Genomic DNA, 15,966 nt, shown 5'->3' on the forward strand with positions numbered 1-15,966 from the left:
TCTTGAAGTTCTGCATTGTATCAGGAGCCAAAGGAACATCCACAAAGTATCAGAACTGGGGAGACATAATTTATTTTTTATTTTTTTAAAGGCACTCTGCATTTTCCTTTAGAGATTCATTCTAGCTCAGTTATGGTCCTTCACTGCTTAGTATGTACTGAATAGGTGCTTCCATGTTCCTTACACAAATAGCTTTCTTCAAAAGTTTGTAATCCTCATTTAAGGTTTGTTATCCTTCCATTTTCACTCCACACAACTGTAGAACAGAGTTTGTCGTGTGTAAAATCTGCAATTTTTATGAATCCCCCGAAAGGTAAACAAGAAGTAGATTGCTACTCAGTATGAATAATTCTGAATAGGAGTCCAGTATTGCAGAATGTACACTCCTGTAACTGTTACATGGGTGTTTGTTCTATTGTATTACAAAGAAACCTAGTTTGTGCTGGGAAAGTTATTTTCTTTGAAAGAGAACAGCAATACCTTCTCTGGAAAAAAGAAAAGTTCTGATATTTTATTCAATACAACTTTCAAAAATAAAAATAACAGCATTTCTCTGCTCACACTTAATTATCATACTGTGATTTTCAGGCATTATTTGACTGGGTAGACATTGCTGGCAGCAAGTTAGCATCTATGTCCCCAGTTGGAACAGATCTGGAGACAGTGAAGCAGCAAACAGAGGAACTTAAGGTATGAACTAGCAATTTATTTCCTTTATATTTCCATTGTCTGTATTCTTCTGTGTTGTGTAGTATTTTTTGAGAGTCATATGCAATTTTCATTTTCAATTTTTAGTAAAAAAGAATTTGCATTAAAATTTTAAAATATTTAATATCAAACTTTTCATTTTAAAATGCACTTAATTTTAAAATCTATTCCAAATTTTGTCAAGGCTATATTTTATTTTTTCTGATAGCCCAAAAATAGTTGTAGTATCATTCATTCTCTTTCAGGAGCTATGAAGTTATTATGTGCAGGATTTTTTCTGCTGTGAACTTTATGTTTTCTTCTTTCTAACATGAACAGTTTCTTTGAGGCTCTGAGAGAAGGCCTCCAAAGCTTTCCTTTTTGCCGTTAGAGGCTTTATGTTCACACAGATCATGACATTCCCAAATTATGAGTAAGGTGAAAATCAAATTCCCAGTCTAAATTGGAAACTTGTCTTCATGGATTTGCGCTTGTGACCAAATATGCTCCTGATGTTGGGATGCTGTTATGCCATGTTTAAAAAGCAGAGATAGGTGAAGATCAGAGAAGGCTCTTGGTCTGGTTGTTCACTTGTACATTTTGCTGGCTGTGGGCAGGTTGTTTTATGTATTCTATGATGTAACTTCAAACCATGAATGGTGACCTTACATAGTTCAGAACATGTGTACACAAGATGCCTTCAGACTGTTGCACCAAAGATGTGTTAAAGAGGGTGTTCTACTGAAGAAAATTTGCTTTCACTTCCTTTCAAGAATAATTCCATTTGAAGTTGATAGCATTATCACCATCACAACCACAAGAGCTAAAACATAGAATCATTCTATGATTGTCGAATCGTTACTTGTGTTTCATTTATTTCTATTCTTTTTCTATTTACCATAGCAATTTAAGACAGAAGCTTATCAGCAGCAGATAGAAATGGAAAGACTGAACCATCAGGCAGAACTATTGCTAAAGAAAGCAACACAAGAGAGTGATAAGCACACTGTTCAAGAGCCTCTCTCAGAGCTCAGACTATTGTGGGACAGCCTAGAAGACAAAATTATAAGTAGACAGGTAAATAAGCTTGGAGGTGGGGGCTTTATTAATGACTTGGTTTTTTGTGAAAAACTCTTTGTTATGCATAATGCTTATGTTAATTTACACATTCCTTTAGTTTTGAAGCTAAAAAAGCTATATATAATAGGATTTGAATTCTACAACTAGTTGTTTGTAAAACTTTTTTAAACCTCCTTTTTAAATTTTCTGTCAGTAATGCTATGTCGAATGATTATATTTCATTTTGGTCATTATATGATGCCTTAAGTAGCAGTTGAAAACATGTTTATATGTGCAAAAGTAATAGTAGCTGCTGAACTGAACAATTGAATAAAATCCTATTAACTTAATATTAAACTATTTGGTGTTATTTCCTAAAATTAAAGCTGAGAGATGTGAAAGAGTCCTTTGAATTGTATTATTTTTCAAAAGTGGATAATTTCATGACAAAGAAAAGTTTTTAAAGTGATCATGCACCAAATTGCATTTATACTGAAAATATATTTTAAGTGATAAAATGCTACTAATACATCTGATGAAAGAGCTTTCAAACTTAACTCTGGTCTGGTATGACTTCTTCTGAGGCCAGGAATTTGAGCCTGGAATGCAAGGCTTTGCAAGGGAATTGCTAACTCAGCTGTAGTTATAAAGCATTGCCTGTACTGAGTAATTGTTCCTCCCTGGTTTTTATTCTGTCTTATGTGTGGACTCTGCTCTGGATTATGGTGACTAATGGTAATGTAAGACAATTCAATTGCATTGTGAAATGATTTTCTTGTTAACTTTATTTTTACTGTAGCACAAGCTGGAAGGTGCCTTGTTGGCCTTGGGGCAGTTCCAGCATGCCCTGGATGAGTTACTGGCATGGCTGACACATACAGAAGACTTGCTGAATGAACAGAAACCCGTGGGTGGAGACCCCAAGGCTATTGAAATTGAACTTGCCAAACATCATGTATGTAATTATTAACAATATTAACCAAAATGTTCTTTTGATATTTATCTTAGGGATGAGTCTTCTAGTAAAACTTCACATTTGATAAATAATTCTCTACATATACTTTCAAGATGCAGACTATAGCTTAAATAAAGCCTTAGAATAAGTAGTATCTTTCCTCCTACTCCTCCACATTCCTTCCTTTCTTACATATGCTATGCAAGTGGCATAGGTTTTAGCCAAAAATAAACAGCTTACCCTAGACTCCACCTCTAATCACCTTTCTTTGACCTAGAGGATTCAAAATCTGAACCTTCCTGAAGCAATAAACTCCTTGATTAGTGCTGTTTAAGCCAGGTCTCACAAACTGCATGACTCTTGCATACCTTTGGTTCTTTCTTCCCTCTCAATAGTGATTTGTTCTGAATTCTGCAAAATTGTGTCACTTGGGTTCAGCTAAGATGGAAAATGCTTCTCCAAAAATCTGTGCAAGCTCCCATCTTTGTCCCTGTGTTACTTGGGTTAAGATTTGTTTGTTTGTTTGTTCTAGTATTTTTACTGATCAGTGTTATTTTGAAGCCCATGGAAGAATGATTCTGCTATGCATTTATTTAGAACATCTCCTAGGAGTAAGAGATTTTCCCTGCCTCAGTGTGTAGCTCTGTGCTCTTCATAACAATGTGTTCTTTCTAGGCTTGAAGATTTCAGTCTAACCTCTCCCTTTAAATCTGCCATTTAATTTTTGGCCTGCATATGATGTAAAAAGTTCTCAGAGTCCATACTGAATTTTGAGAGAATTGATTGAAATTGACAGTACACAGATAATTAAAGTATTTTCATTGTCTGTGTTAACACAGCTGTTCAGCTTCTGAAAGCTTTTTTGGGTGGTCAGTTGGAACTTGAACAGAATACAGTATCTACATAGCCTATGTGACTATTGTTATAAACAGACCCTTTTAGAACAAAGTAAATAAAATTACAAAAGCAGGTTCTGCTCCACGAGCTTTTATGTTCTTATCAAACGGAAGTGTTTTACTAGTGAAGAAGCATTGAGACATCATTTGTGTCTGTGCTGAATGAGTTCAGCAAACACATGAATGAATCTACTTCCTTTTCATAATACAGAGTTTATAGGTTAAAAAGTTCACACAGTAGTGCATCCTGTGGTAGCCTGTAAAAACATCCACCTCTTGAATAACTTGGGAAAGAATAGACCTTGTTCTTAGTGAGTCTCAGCAGGAAGGAAGGGATAAGATGCATCTGCTTCTTTGAATACCTTTTTTCACCCTGTTAGGAAAATAAAATAATCTGATTCTTAGCTTAGAAGAATTAAAGTAAATGTGATGTGTATTTTGTATTCAAGGTCTACTTGTGACTTGCTATTTTGTATTGTGCTCCATGTGGTTTATTTTTAGGTTTCTTTTTATTTAGCTTTATATTTTTTTCCATGTGCTAGTACTTTGATGGAGGTCAGTTTCAGTCAGACCTGTGGAAGATAGCAATCATAAACTTGAATTTCTTAGAGAGGGTTTACCATTCTCTTCCCAACCATTTTGTGTATTTATTTTTCTGTTCTTTATTAAAGCTTTCTTTGCCCTGCCCTTCATCCTTCTGAAAACAGCATTTTTTACCCAAATATACCTCTACTGTGGTTGATGACAAGAGGTTTTCCAGCAGATGGAGGAGGTTTTTTGGTGTTAGTAGTTCAACCATCCCCCAGCTTTTAGCACAGGTCAAGTGTCCTGGTAGCCTGACATAATGTGAAAGGAGTTGTAGCCGTGAAATGAGCAAGAAGACATTGTGGCAGCTGGGTTGTTGTATAGCACAGCAGGCACATAGTATTCAAAGAAAAATCCTGTTAAAGGAAAGTATATAATTAATTTTAAAAGTGAAGGAATAGTTATTCCCTAGCACTACTGGAAACCTTTGATAATTTCAGAAATATATGCTTTCAGAAGGAATATATTATTTTTTTCCAAGATACAAAAATAAACTTCAGTATTTTGTCAGGATGGTTACTGTCAAAATTGTTAGTGCATTTGATTGAAGAAGTCTAAGAGCTTTAATTTCTGATACCTGTGCTGATGTTTAACTGTTGTCTTGTCCTTGGACTGCAACTGGCTCAATCAGTGTGAGTGCCTTCATTCAGTAACTTACCAATATGACCGTGCTGTGTTACAATTGTAGGTGCTACAAAATGATGTTTTTGCTCATCAGTCTACGGTGGAAGCTGTTAAAAAAGCAGGAAATGACCTGATTGAATCAAGTGCTGTTGAAGAAGCAAGTAATTTACGGAGCAAGTTGGAACTCCTGAATCAGCGCTGGCAAAACTTGTTGGAAAAAACAGAGCAAAGGAAACAGCAGCTGGATAGTGCCTTGATCCAGGTGAACAGGAAATGATCAAATATAGAGATAACTCAGAAAAGGTGTCTTTTACATGAAATACACAGATACATGTATTAGAAGTTGGCCTAAATCAAAACCATTGTGCAGATGCTCCTGAATCTGGAGAAAATTTGAATCCAGCTGTATCTTCCACAGCTGGACACTGTCCCTTACAGTGCTGATACGAGAATTCAGCTTTTGGTCTACGTGTTTGTAAAGGGTGAAATTTCTGTATAGGTGTATTATTCAGGGAAAACATTGTTCTCACAGTAGTTATTTTGACTGCTTTTATGATTTCTATGGGTTTTGTCCTTTAGATTGAATTGAGCTAGTTTGTTAGTTTGCTTTTTCCCTTTTTTCTTTCTTCTTCTTTAATTTCTTTTGATTGTTACAAATATCTGATTAAACCAGTTGCCAATCTGCTTATGTATCTGAGTTGGTATTGTAATGGAGAACATTTAGGTCATCTCTAAAAGGATGTGGTATGATTTAGGCTCAAGGTTTCCATGGTGAAGTTGAGGATCTGCAGCAATGGCTGACAGACACTGAACGTCAGCTGTTGGCATCAAAACCTGTTGGAGGCTTACCAGAAACAGCGAGAGAGCAGCTTAATGCACATATGGTAAGTATCAGTATTAGAATGCTTTGCAAATTGCATTTCAGGACTAACTATCTTTTAAGAGTGTTTTTTGTAAATACAGACTGTGTTCTACATATCACAAAAGAAATTTAATAGCCTTCAAAACAACACTGTAATTTACAGTGTAGCTTAGTAGCCTGTTGGGACATGCCCAAAGCTGAAGCATTAGTAGTGTTGAGACAAAATAAGCAACTTTTGCATCTTTACAAAAGGTGATTTTTTCAGTGATTTCTATTCTTTTCCCTTCTGACTCCATAACTAAGTTTATGATTTTTCTAAAGTTTGAAGATGAACCTAAAAATGGCCCACACTCACTAAGCCTTGACATAAGAGACTTGATCCTTTATTCCTTATATAACTAAAGCTGACAGGAAAGTCATCATTAGCGTAGAAGTAAGAAGGACTATGGCTGTGCTTTGATTAGAAATGGCAAGCTGACCAGGATGCCTGAATTATTCCCTTTCTTTCTCTTTTAAGAAAAATTCTGTGGATTTCTCTGCTCCCATAGAACCACAGAGTATACCAAAAGACACTAAACTTGATTTCTTGCCTCTAAGGAAGGTGGTTCTTACTGCTCCATTTCTGTAAAATCATGATGAGCTATTAGACCAGGATATAAGCCCAAACCTGGTGTCCTGAACCTCTGAATTCCTGGCTCAGAGGTAACAGTGATACTTACTGAACTGTCCTTGAATGGGAATATGCTTGACTCGACACTTCCAATTAGAATGCTGAATTGTCATTTTAAAAATCAGATTTTTTTTTTTTTAATGGTGCTAAAGATCGTTGCTTACCAACATGGGGCACTCCCCCCCCCCTTCCTTTTTGTCCTCAAAAATTTGCCAGTATCTATAACTGATAGGGAAAGTAATTTACAGTTTTAAAATCATATAAGACAGGAAACTAGATCCAAACACAAATATTTCTGTTGTTTTGAATCCCTATAATCCTTTTTTTTTTGTCATAAAAGAAAAACAAAAAAGGGGAAAAAATAGGTGGTGGGTTTTCTTCCCTCCTGTGAGAGTGGACTGTAATCATGATTCTCTGAAAGTCAGTGGTGATCTTCATCCTGCACTTAGATCAAGATGCAAAAATTTTCCATGGAGAGCTTCAGAATTTTCTTTTAGCACATTCTTTGCTAAGCAAATTTTTTACACTTACAAAGGCACTTAGTTAAAGGGCCTTTAAATTCAATGTTATAGTCAGAGCAAGTCTGACTGTCCCCAGTAATATGCACTGTAGATGTCCAATCCCTCCCTAGCTGTACGTGTACATTTTAACAGACTGTTACTATCCTGGGGGCCATCTGCAGGCACTGACTTGCTATCAACCCTTAAAGCACAGAACTTGCTTTCTTTTTGGTTAAACCTTAGTGCACATGTGCAGATATGTGTTAATTCTCTCTCTCTCTCTCTCTCTCTCTCTCTCTTTATTTATTTTTTTTTTTTTTTCTGAAATGTCAAGGCCACTTGTCATGTTGTGTACTTCATTCCAAATTCAAACTTGGCTCTAAGCAATTAGAACCAACTGTGGTAATTACTGATGTGAAACTGAAGCAGAAAGTTTTACACTACATTTTGATTTGTTCCTCTTTGGAAGTAATGATATGAACCATGTCCTTTAGTATAAGGACTGTTTCCACGGATATGAATAAAAGATATGAATAAATGAACCTCAACCATAATTGGTTCACAAATGGAGTTGAGATTGGGCTGCATTTCCAGCTAAAGCAGCTCCAGGAAAACAAAAGATAAGAAGAGACATTACAGAATACCAGTAGGAAAGGCCTTTAAAAGACATCTTTTTAGCTATCCCAGTGCTGCTCAGACCATCCCTCTCCTTTTCTTAAAACAATCATTGTTTTCAGTTTCTTCCTGAAGTAATGGGAGGAAGCAGACATGGGGACACCACTTTCCATAGTTCTCAGTTAGAAAACAAAGAAGCTTTCTGTTGTGTCAAAATCTCAAGTTCATGAATGAGCCTGCTTCTTGCTTTGCTCTCTCATGTGGTCAGGTACAGCCCTGTGTACAGTATCTCTTAACCCCTAAGAATGTTTGGTTTGGGCTCTTGTGTCCTGAGAATCAGAGGAAAATGTACTTTTCTTCTTACTTGCAAGCTGCATCTCCTTGTGATGATGTTCATTTGTGAGTCTGCAGCAGCTTTGTTGGTACATTTTGATTTGTCTGTTATCAGTACTGAACATATCTTTTTGAGTCAGACAGATGCATGGGAGCTCCCAGACTTTTGCCAGCTTACCTTTAACATTATTAAAAAAGCATCATTACTAGAATAGTTTAAACACATAGGTAAAACACATAGTTGCCATTATTATTACAGCTTTCTTATAATATCTGAAATGTTTTCAGTGCTCGTGCCTGGCACGTGAAGGAAGATACTGACAATGTACTATAAACCAGCCCTCCCAAGTGTCCCACCCACTTTTGAAGGGTATTGGATAGGTGTGGCCTTCCAGCACACTGTGTAATGCTGACACTTTTTGTGTTTTGGCTACAGATGGACTTTAAGCCAACCAAGTTGTAGCAACTCTACTCAATAAATGCAAATTACTTACTTTGCCAGTCTTTGAATCTCAGAGAAGACATTGACAGACAATACAACTTTCCATTTCCTGAGGAACTGTGTCCCTCATTTTTTCATTTGGCTTTTTATGAATTACATGTGTTTCCTTTATTAGTCTTAATCATACCTGATAAATGTTGGGGGAGGAATAAATATTATACAGATTTTTATAAAGAGTATTGAATTTCTACCTTATTATTTCTGATCCTTTCTTTATTTAGGAACTTTGTGCTGCCTTTGAGGCCAAAGAAGAGACATACAAGTGTCTTATGCAGAAAGGCCAGCAGATGCTTGCAAGATGCCCAGAGTCTGCTGAAACAAACGTTGAGCAGGACATAAATAACCTAAAAGAAAAATGGGAATCTGTGCAAACAAAACTCAGTGAAAGAAAAGTAAGTCTTTTTACATAAAAATAGAAGTGTAAAACATGCATTTAAGAGTGTTAATGATCAGTGCTTTTATGGATGCATACTTGTCTGTTTTTTATATTTAAAATCAGTTGTAGAGACTGGCATAATTCAGTAATATGTTTAGACAGTACTGGGGAAAATAAGATTCAAGAAGTTAATTATCCATAACTGGGGAGGAGTATGGTGAGAATGGCACAAGTCTGTTCCACAGAAATATGTTAACTGGTACTGTTAATGCTCATTTGGTAGGACTAGGGGTTTTATGGGTTTTATTGCAGTTAGGGGTTTTTATTCAGTGAGAGACTGGATGATCCCTCAAGTTAATCTCCTCCTCAGTACAGAACTGCTGTGTTAATTTTCCTAGATTTTACTCATTTTTTCTTAAAATTCCCAAACACTTGGCCTTTTACCGTTTACTGCAAGTGACTACCTTCTGTTGTAACAGATGAATAGCATGATTTCACTGATATGCAACATACGTTTTCTTGTTATTAATTTCATGTGGCTTTCATTCCTTCACGAAGTACACTTGTTCTAACTCAATCAAACAAAAAGAATACCTATGATTGCAAACAGAGAAACTCTCTGTACAGCAATGATAAGTATAAAGCACAAATATTTAACTTAAAACTTAGCTGTATTTCAAAGCTATAGTACTGATGTGTCTTAGGTAATAACAAAATAAAAATGACAAAATAATTAATATCCAATATGAGCACCTTCTTGCAGGAAGCTGTAAGGTTGGAGTGCTCAGTGAGGTCAGCGGTGTAAATGTTTGAAAATCTCTGATTGCTGTCTCATGATCAACAAAATTCTATATCCCAAATCAGTTTCTGTTGAGGAACCAGAATGACAGTTGGACTTTATTAAAAAGAAGTGCTCTAGGAAAACTTATTCTTCATTAAGTGTGAGAGAATAAATTTGATGACCTACTTGAGGCTCTTCCAAGTGCACTACCACCTTAGATTTCTGAAATTCTACTGGTTTTGCACTGAACTTGATAAATCCAAATGTTCCATTTGGATTAAGTAGTAGGAAATATGTTCTAATGTGGAAAAATATATCTTGATACTAGGGGGTGTATTTTCTATTCTCTGTTATACGTAATTTTGCTCTAAGTCTTGTATCTATCTCCTTCAATATGCTTGAATATAGGCTGTTATTTTAAAATTCAGAAACTTTGAATTGGAAAAGTGTTTTAAAATCCTCAAGTAAAATGGTTTACTCCAAAGTGCTGACCTAAAATGGTTTCCTTGGCTGAAGCCCCCGCACAATATCAGCTGCTATAAAGTATGACCTGTCTTTGCAGACCAAACTGGAAGAAGCCCTCAATTTAGCAATGGAGTTCCACAACTCACTTCAAGATTTCATCAACTGGCTTACTCAGGCTGAGCAGACTCTAACTGCAGCTTCTCGGCCAAGTCTTATCTTGGACACTGTCTTATTTCAAATTGATGAACACAAGGTATGTAAAGAAACAGATGTGTAATGTTTTTCTCCCACTCTGCCGAGATACTGTAACAATGTCCAAATGAATCCTATAATGCTGGCACTCAGAGAAACATTTCATTTGTTTTAAAATTGTGTTTTGTAGTCTTTCTCACTACATCATTCTTTATCAGACTGGGTTTTTTCAGTGTTTACCCAGCACAGTATTCAGTAATTTTTACCCTTTTTTTCCAAGGTCTTTGCCACAGAAGTGAACTCTCATCGAGATCAGGTCATAGAGCTGGACAAAACTGGAACCCACTTGAAATATTTCAGCCAGAAACAGGACGTTGTCCTTATTAAGAATCTGCTGATCAGTGTACAGAGTCGATGGGAAAAAGTAGTCCAACGCTTAGTTGAAAGGGGAAGAGCTTTGGATGATGCAAGGAAAAGAGCAAAACAGGTAATGGGACAACAGCTGTTATACAGCTCTTTGAACTTACTTGTAATTGCATCCAGATTCTTGAAGAATATGATGCTTTAAAGCACTTACAAAGCAAGCCTGGGTTTAGTGTAACAGACAGTGTTGAGTTAGTGGAACGATTCTGTGATTCAATCCCAGAGCACTTCATTTGGGAAGTGAAAGCATCATTTTCAACCCAAGCAGTGACTTCTGTCTGCAGTATAGGATAGTCTGAAAAAAGAAAGTTTCAGTATGGATTTCAGATGTGTATTAGTATCATCTCTCTTCAAAAAGAAGTTTCATAATCAACCCTGTATATTTTGAAGAATGTGATGAACCCTTTTCACTAATCTGTGGGAGTATTCCTTAGCATTTTTTTCTTGGGTCTAGGTTGTGTTCTGATTACACTCAACATTTATCACTCAATCTCTTATGTTAGTTACTAGACCATTATCTTCTGTGTGATAAGATATCTCCATTTATTTCCTTATAAACCCAGAGGGGTTGGTTTTTGGGGGGAGGGGGCTGTTTTCACAATTTTCTTTATTTGGGAGGATACGGGTTTTTTTCCTTAGATACATGTTTCCCTCTCTGAGGAACATAAATGATAAGATGCAAAAGGTGTGAGAGGAATGTAAGCTGTTTAAATACCAGCAGGAAGTTCTAGTTCCTTTCTATTCAAGGGAACATGATTATTCAAGATTTGGTAATGTTCACAGCTAAACCGTGTTCCAGTGTTCACCATTACCACCACTCAGCTCATAGAGCAAGAAGTTCTCTTGGCAATGAATTAGCCCATAAGCCAGTCATGCTTCTTATTCTCCAGCAGTTTCTCTTGTGCATTCACACACACAGCAGTTCTGCAATGAGATGGGTTTCATCTCAATATGCATTTACAAAGCTGAATACAGTGTTATTAAGATGACAACTGTGTGTGTGGAGTGTGGAAGGAGTACTGAAGGCTACTGGTGTCAAGGCCTAATCAACAGCCCTGAACAACAGTGCCTTAGATGCCTTGAAAGGTTTCTGAACTAGTTTCTTGTGCTTCCATGTGTAGGCAGCCCAGGCAAGAAGAATTTTCAAGAGAGAGAGAAATGACCAGCTTAGAAAAATCAAAACCCAAAGGGATGACACTTTGTGAAAGCTGGTTGAATCTTTACTTTTTCCCTGCTTCCTTCCCTGAAGTGCTCTTTTCTTTGAAACAGGAAGGAAGATCAAAAATCTGTTCCTTGCTCATCAAGATAGCATTTGATATAATGAGAGCTTTTAAGAGTGTTACAGGGAACATCTTGGGCAGTCATCCAAACAGAAGTTTTCCCCAGTGATTTGCTGCCATGGTCCCATATAAGCAATAGCTAAACCCTGTTCTTTCTGTATTTACTCTCCATTACTAAAACTGTAGAAATCTAAATGACCAACACATCAACAGGTGTTAGCAGTATGTCTCTGACAGATACATATGACACTGCACATCATGTACATTAAAGGTTGTTAACTCAGTGAAGGGACACCACTACACAGTGGGCGCATTGCTAGACCAGTTCTGTTTAAGAGACCAGGGAGAAAAAACACATCAAATTTTGTCTGTTTGCCAGTCTTGGTGGGGGTTTAATGATTTTATATTATTTCATGAACCAGTCAATTTTAAAGGCCATGCAAATCTGACTTTTCTTTAGTTCCATGAAGCCTGGCATAAACTTATGGAATGGCTGGAAGAATCAGAGAAATCTCTGGACTCAGATCTTGAAATTGCAAATGACCCTGACAAAATAAAGATGCAGCTTGCACAGCATAAGGTGAGTCATGGCACGCAAAATGCCCAGTGAAATGTAGGTAAGTCTTTGGGCCTCGCACTGTTCAATCATCAAAAAAAGTAGATTTGTGGCCTCACTGCAATGGGGTGTTTATTCACATCAAGTTAATTGATGGTATTTTAACCGGGTGTGAATGAAAAGAACTTTTCACAGTACCTGATATGTGGGGGAATGGTTAAAAATGAAGAGGAAAGAATAATACAGCACCACAGAAACTTGAAAAAGCAGATTAATACCATTGCAGAATAGGGATCTCTGAAGAGGCTTTCTTTAAGTTCTTAAACCAAACATATACTGTCCACTTACTTGGGTTGAGATTTTTCTTTTAATACTTCAGGACAACTTCAAAAGTGAAAAATAGTCTTAATCAAGTATTTTGAGTAGCAGTTGCTTTTTATATTAAGTGGAAATAATAATGAAATCCCCTAGAAAACACTGTGACAGTATTAGAGCAAATACTGCCTCCATATTTCTCTTTATTGCATTCAAAATTCTGAAACCATCTTTTCAGAAATTCAGCTGTAAATATGTAAAAATCTCTCTTATTCACTTGGCTTTTCAAACTCGTAATGATAATGTAAAGCTCTGTAATTCCATCAGACACAGCAAAAGCAAAGACAGAAGTAGTCTTTACTTCATTTTGACTGACTCCTTTAAAATGCCTAGAATAATATATTATTGAAGATCAAGTGGATGAGAGGTAGAATCTTCAGAGATATTAAGATTTCTCTTGGGACAGTTTCATTAAACACTAGAATAATTTAGTTTTCTACGTTTTGGCATATATTTACTTTTTATGTCAGTTATATTGTTCTCCATTTACTTCTCTTTTTTAATATTTCACAATATCCTGAGGGGTTTGCATATCTAATTTTTTCTTTTCACTGTAGCTTCTGGTGATTGCCTTTATCTCTGACAAGTTTTGTCATGTATAATAATGACTTCATCAGTCTGCTTTATTTTTTTATCATCTCTCAGGTTGCATTATGTGTTGGTCATCAGCCAGGAAACCATTCTTCTTTAATATAGTGAGAGCTGGCAGTTGGTCAAGCAAAAATAATTTTACCTGTGTCTGCTGTTAAAAACCTTTAGATAAAACCTATGTTAACATTCTGTTATGTCAACTCTGCAACTTCAGTTTGTTTTGGGATTGCTGCTGTTGCCAGAATTTGAAGTCAGTGATCTGAACTGGCGGGGGGATCTTGCTGTTATGATAGTCCGAGTTTTACTAATCCTGTAATCCTTTCACTCCTCCCTGTTCCTTACATATTCAAATTCCTCACAGTATGGTCAGCACTGTGACTTTGCTTTGAGCTTTTCAGGACCCTCTACCTGTATTCTGATCCCATCTTCAGAAATGTTAAACCTGAGAAACTTGATACGTGCTTTATACCTACAGCAGTACGTTTTATGAGACCAAGCTTCCTCAAATGGACTGGCAGACTCATCACTTCTGTCTCTGATATCTTTTCTTCAGCTTCTTTCATGTAAAATGCCCTCACAGCATTACAGCTTGAGTTGCTTGAATCTCATTAAAGAGTGGGATGAAATTGGTACAGGCACATAAGGATTGAAACTGGTGATCTGGATAAAAAAGATGAATGTGTGAGAGAGAGGGAGTTTGGTGAACTTTGTGACTTTAAACTTCAAACACCACCCTCTCAAGAAATCAACTCAATTGTTTTTTAATGAGTTGTCAAACCTCCCAACACTGCAACGTCCTTCCTTGTATTTTGAGTCTTTTCCTTCCACTCCCACATATACTCTGTGTATGTCTTTGTCTTTTCTGTCCAGCCTTGAAGGTTTCCTTGCTCCATTTAGTTAAGGATTTTGCTATCCCATCTGAATGTGTGCTGTAAGCAATAATTTGGACTCGCTCTTTGCCAGTCGTTACTGCCAAAAAAAAAAAGTCCCTGAAAAAGAAAAGCCAAGATAATATGTTTTCTCTCTCACTCATATCTAGCATGTTGCCAGGGACTTTTGGGGGTTATTCATGGTCTGTTTATTGGAATTTTTTTCTCATCTTTAGGAGTCAGGAATGGAAAAACCCACACTAGGTCACCCAGTCCATTCCTGAGCTAATGCTGAGTATTCTTACAGAACATTTATATAATTTTATCTCTATGTGCCCATCTTCCTTAGAAGGAAGGTATCTAGCTGAACAAAAATCTCAGTAATTAACTTACCTATCAGTTCCTGGCAGCTTAAACCAAAATCTACTCTCAGTTATACCTGAAGTCAAATGAAATTAGATGTGGTTTCATCTCAGGGAATGAACTAACTGCAACCCTTTGCCATCTTTAAATCTTTTTCCTGTATGATCTTTCTGTGGCAGCAATTTAATTGTGTTTCCTTGTGCAAACCTAGTGACATTGTGTAGTGTTAAATAGTTAACAAATCCCATCAAAGAAAAGAAGCAAAGACATACTGTTTGTATTGAAGGAACTGATATAAAAAACTGGTTATTTTGAAAATTGGATTTATTTTGTAAATCAAACTTGTGGTTTATTTTTTTTCAACTGATTCCCTGCTAGCACTTCATGTAGGTGTGAAATAAAACATTGCAAGCATTGCTGCAATTTAAAAGCTGCCCTGTTGGGCTGGTGCTGTCTTTTGCCAGTGTTCCTTTATTTAATTATTTTCTCTTGTCAGTCAGTTAATTCCTGTGTGGTATCAGATGAGCTGTCTTTCCTGTGCTCTCCTGTGTATGTGAAAAGCTTCCAGAGGAACTGTGCAAAAGGAGCTGGCAGAGCTGGCAGGCACACTCTGTCACTGTCATTGTCCAAAGTTCTGGGGCACAGAAACCTGCTTGTGATTTTTACTTCTAGCACAGATTGAGTTATTTGGATGTTTCCTGACTGCTGCTGCTGCTCAGAGATTTCCCAGCTTGTCCTTGTTGAGCTAATCCAGAATAACCTTTGTAGCTCTTGGGGAGCTTTACAAGTGACTTGAAATTTTAGCTTGTAAGAATGTAGTGCAAGAATGCTCAGTTAATGGCTCCCAAAGTAGCAGTTCTTTCACATCCTTCTGACTACTAGGCTGAAATTTGGGAATATTATGGTAGGGCAGTAATCACTGCCCTCACTGAAGGAGGAATTTTCCCAAAGTTGTTCCAGTAAGCAGAGAGCTACATTTCCAGAGAAGAACAAAAAGCAGGGGTCTCCTAGTGCCAAGTCCCAGGTGCACTGTGGCATTAGCATAGAAATTTTGCAGTCAGTTTAAATTATTCTTGCAGCAACATTTACAATTTATGCTGCAAATAGTATGCCAAAAACTAATTAAGAGTGGCCTGTAAGCAGTTAATGATATAAGGATATTTTCTTTTTTTCCCAAACATATAGGAATTCCAAAAATCTCTTGGTGCCAAACATTCTGTGTATGATACCACAAATAGGACTGGACGTTCCTTGAAAGAGAAAACCACTTTGGCTGATGACAATTTGAAACTTGATGACATGCTGAGTGAGCTAAGAGACAAATGGGATACAATTTGTGGAAAGTCAGTGGAAAGGTAAATGAAACTCAACTATTCATCAAATAAGAAAAATGCTTCTATTTTTGGA

General features: G+C 36.7%; 1 protein-coding gene across 1 annotated transcript in view; it reads left to right on the top strand.

Moving 5' to 3' along the window:
- Nucleotides 1–15,966, top strand: part of DST (dystonin) — a 288,933-nt gene that overhangs the window by 248,411 nt on the left and 24,556 nt on the right. Inside the window, 10 exon segments of the mRNA XM_050972635.1 lie at nucleotides 589–690; nucleotides 1,591–1,764; nucleotides 2,546–2,701; nucleotides 4,871–5,068; nucleotides 5,562–5,690; nucleotides 8,510–8,680; nucleotides 10,008–10,163; nucleotides 10,383–10,589; nucleotides 12,266–12,385; nucleotides 15,745–15,914. Of these exon segments, the coding sequence (XP_050828592.1) occupies nucleotides 589–690; nucleotides 1,591–1,764; nucleotides 2,546–2,701; nucleotides 4,871–5,068; nucleotides 5,562–5,690; nucleotides 8,510–8,680; nucleotides 10,008–10,163; nucleotides 10,383–10,589; nucleotides 12,266–12,385; nucleotides 15,745–15,914 (1,583 nt within the window).

The sequence above is a fragment of the Serinus canaria genome, chromosome 3 (assembly GCF_022539315.1).
Source record: "Serinus canaria isolate serCan28SL12 chromosome 3, serCan2020, whole genome shotgun sequence".
Taxonomy (NCBI): Eukaryota; Metazoa; Chordata; class Aves; order Passeriformes; family Fringillidae; genus Serinus; species Serinus canaria.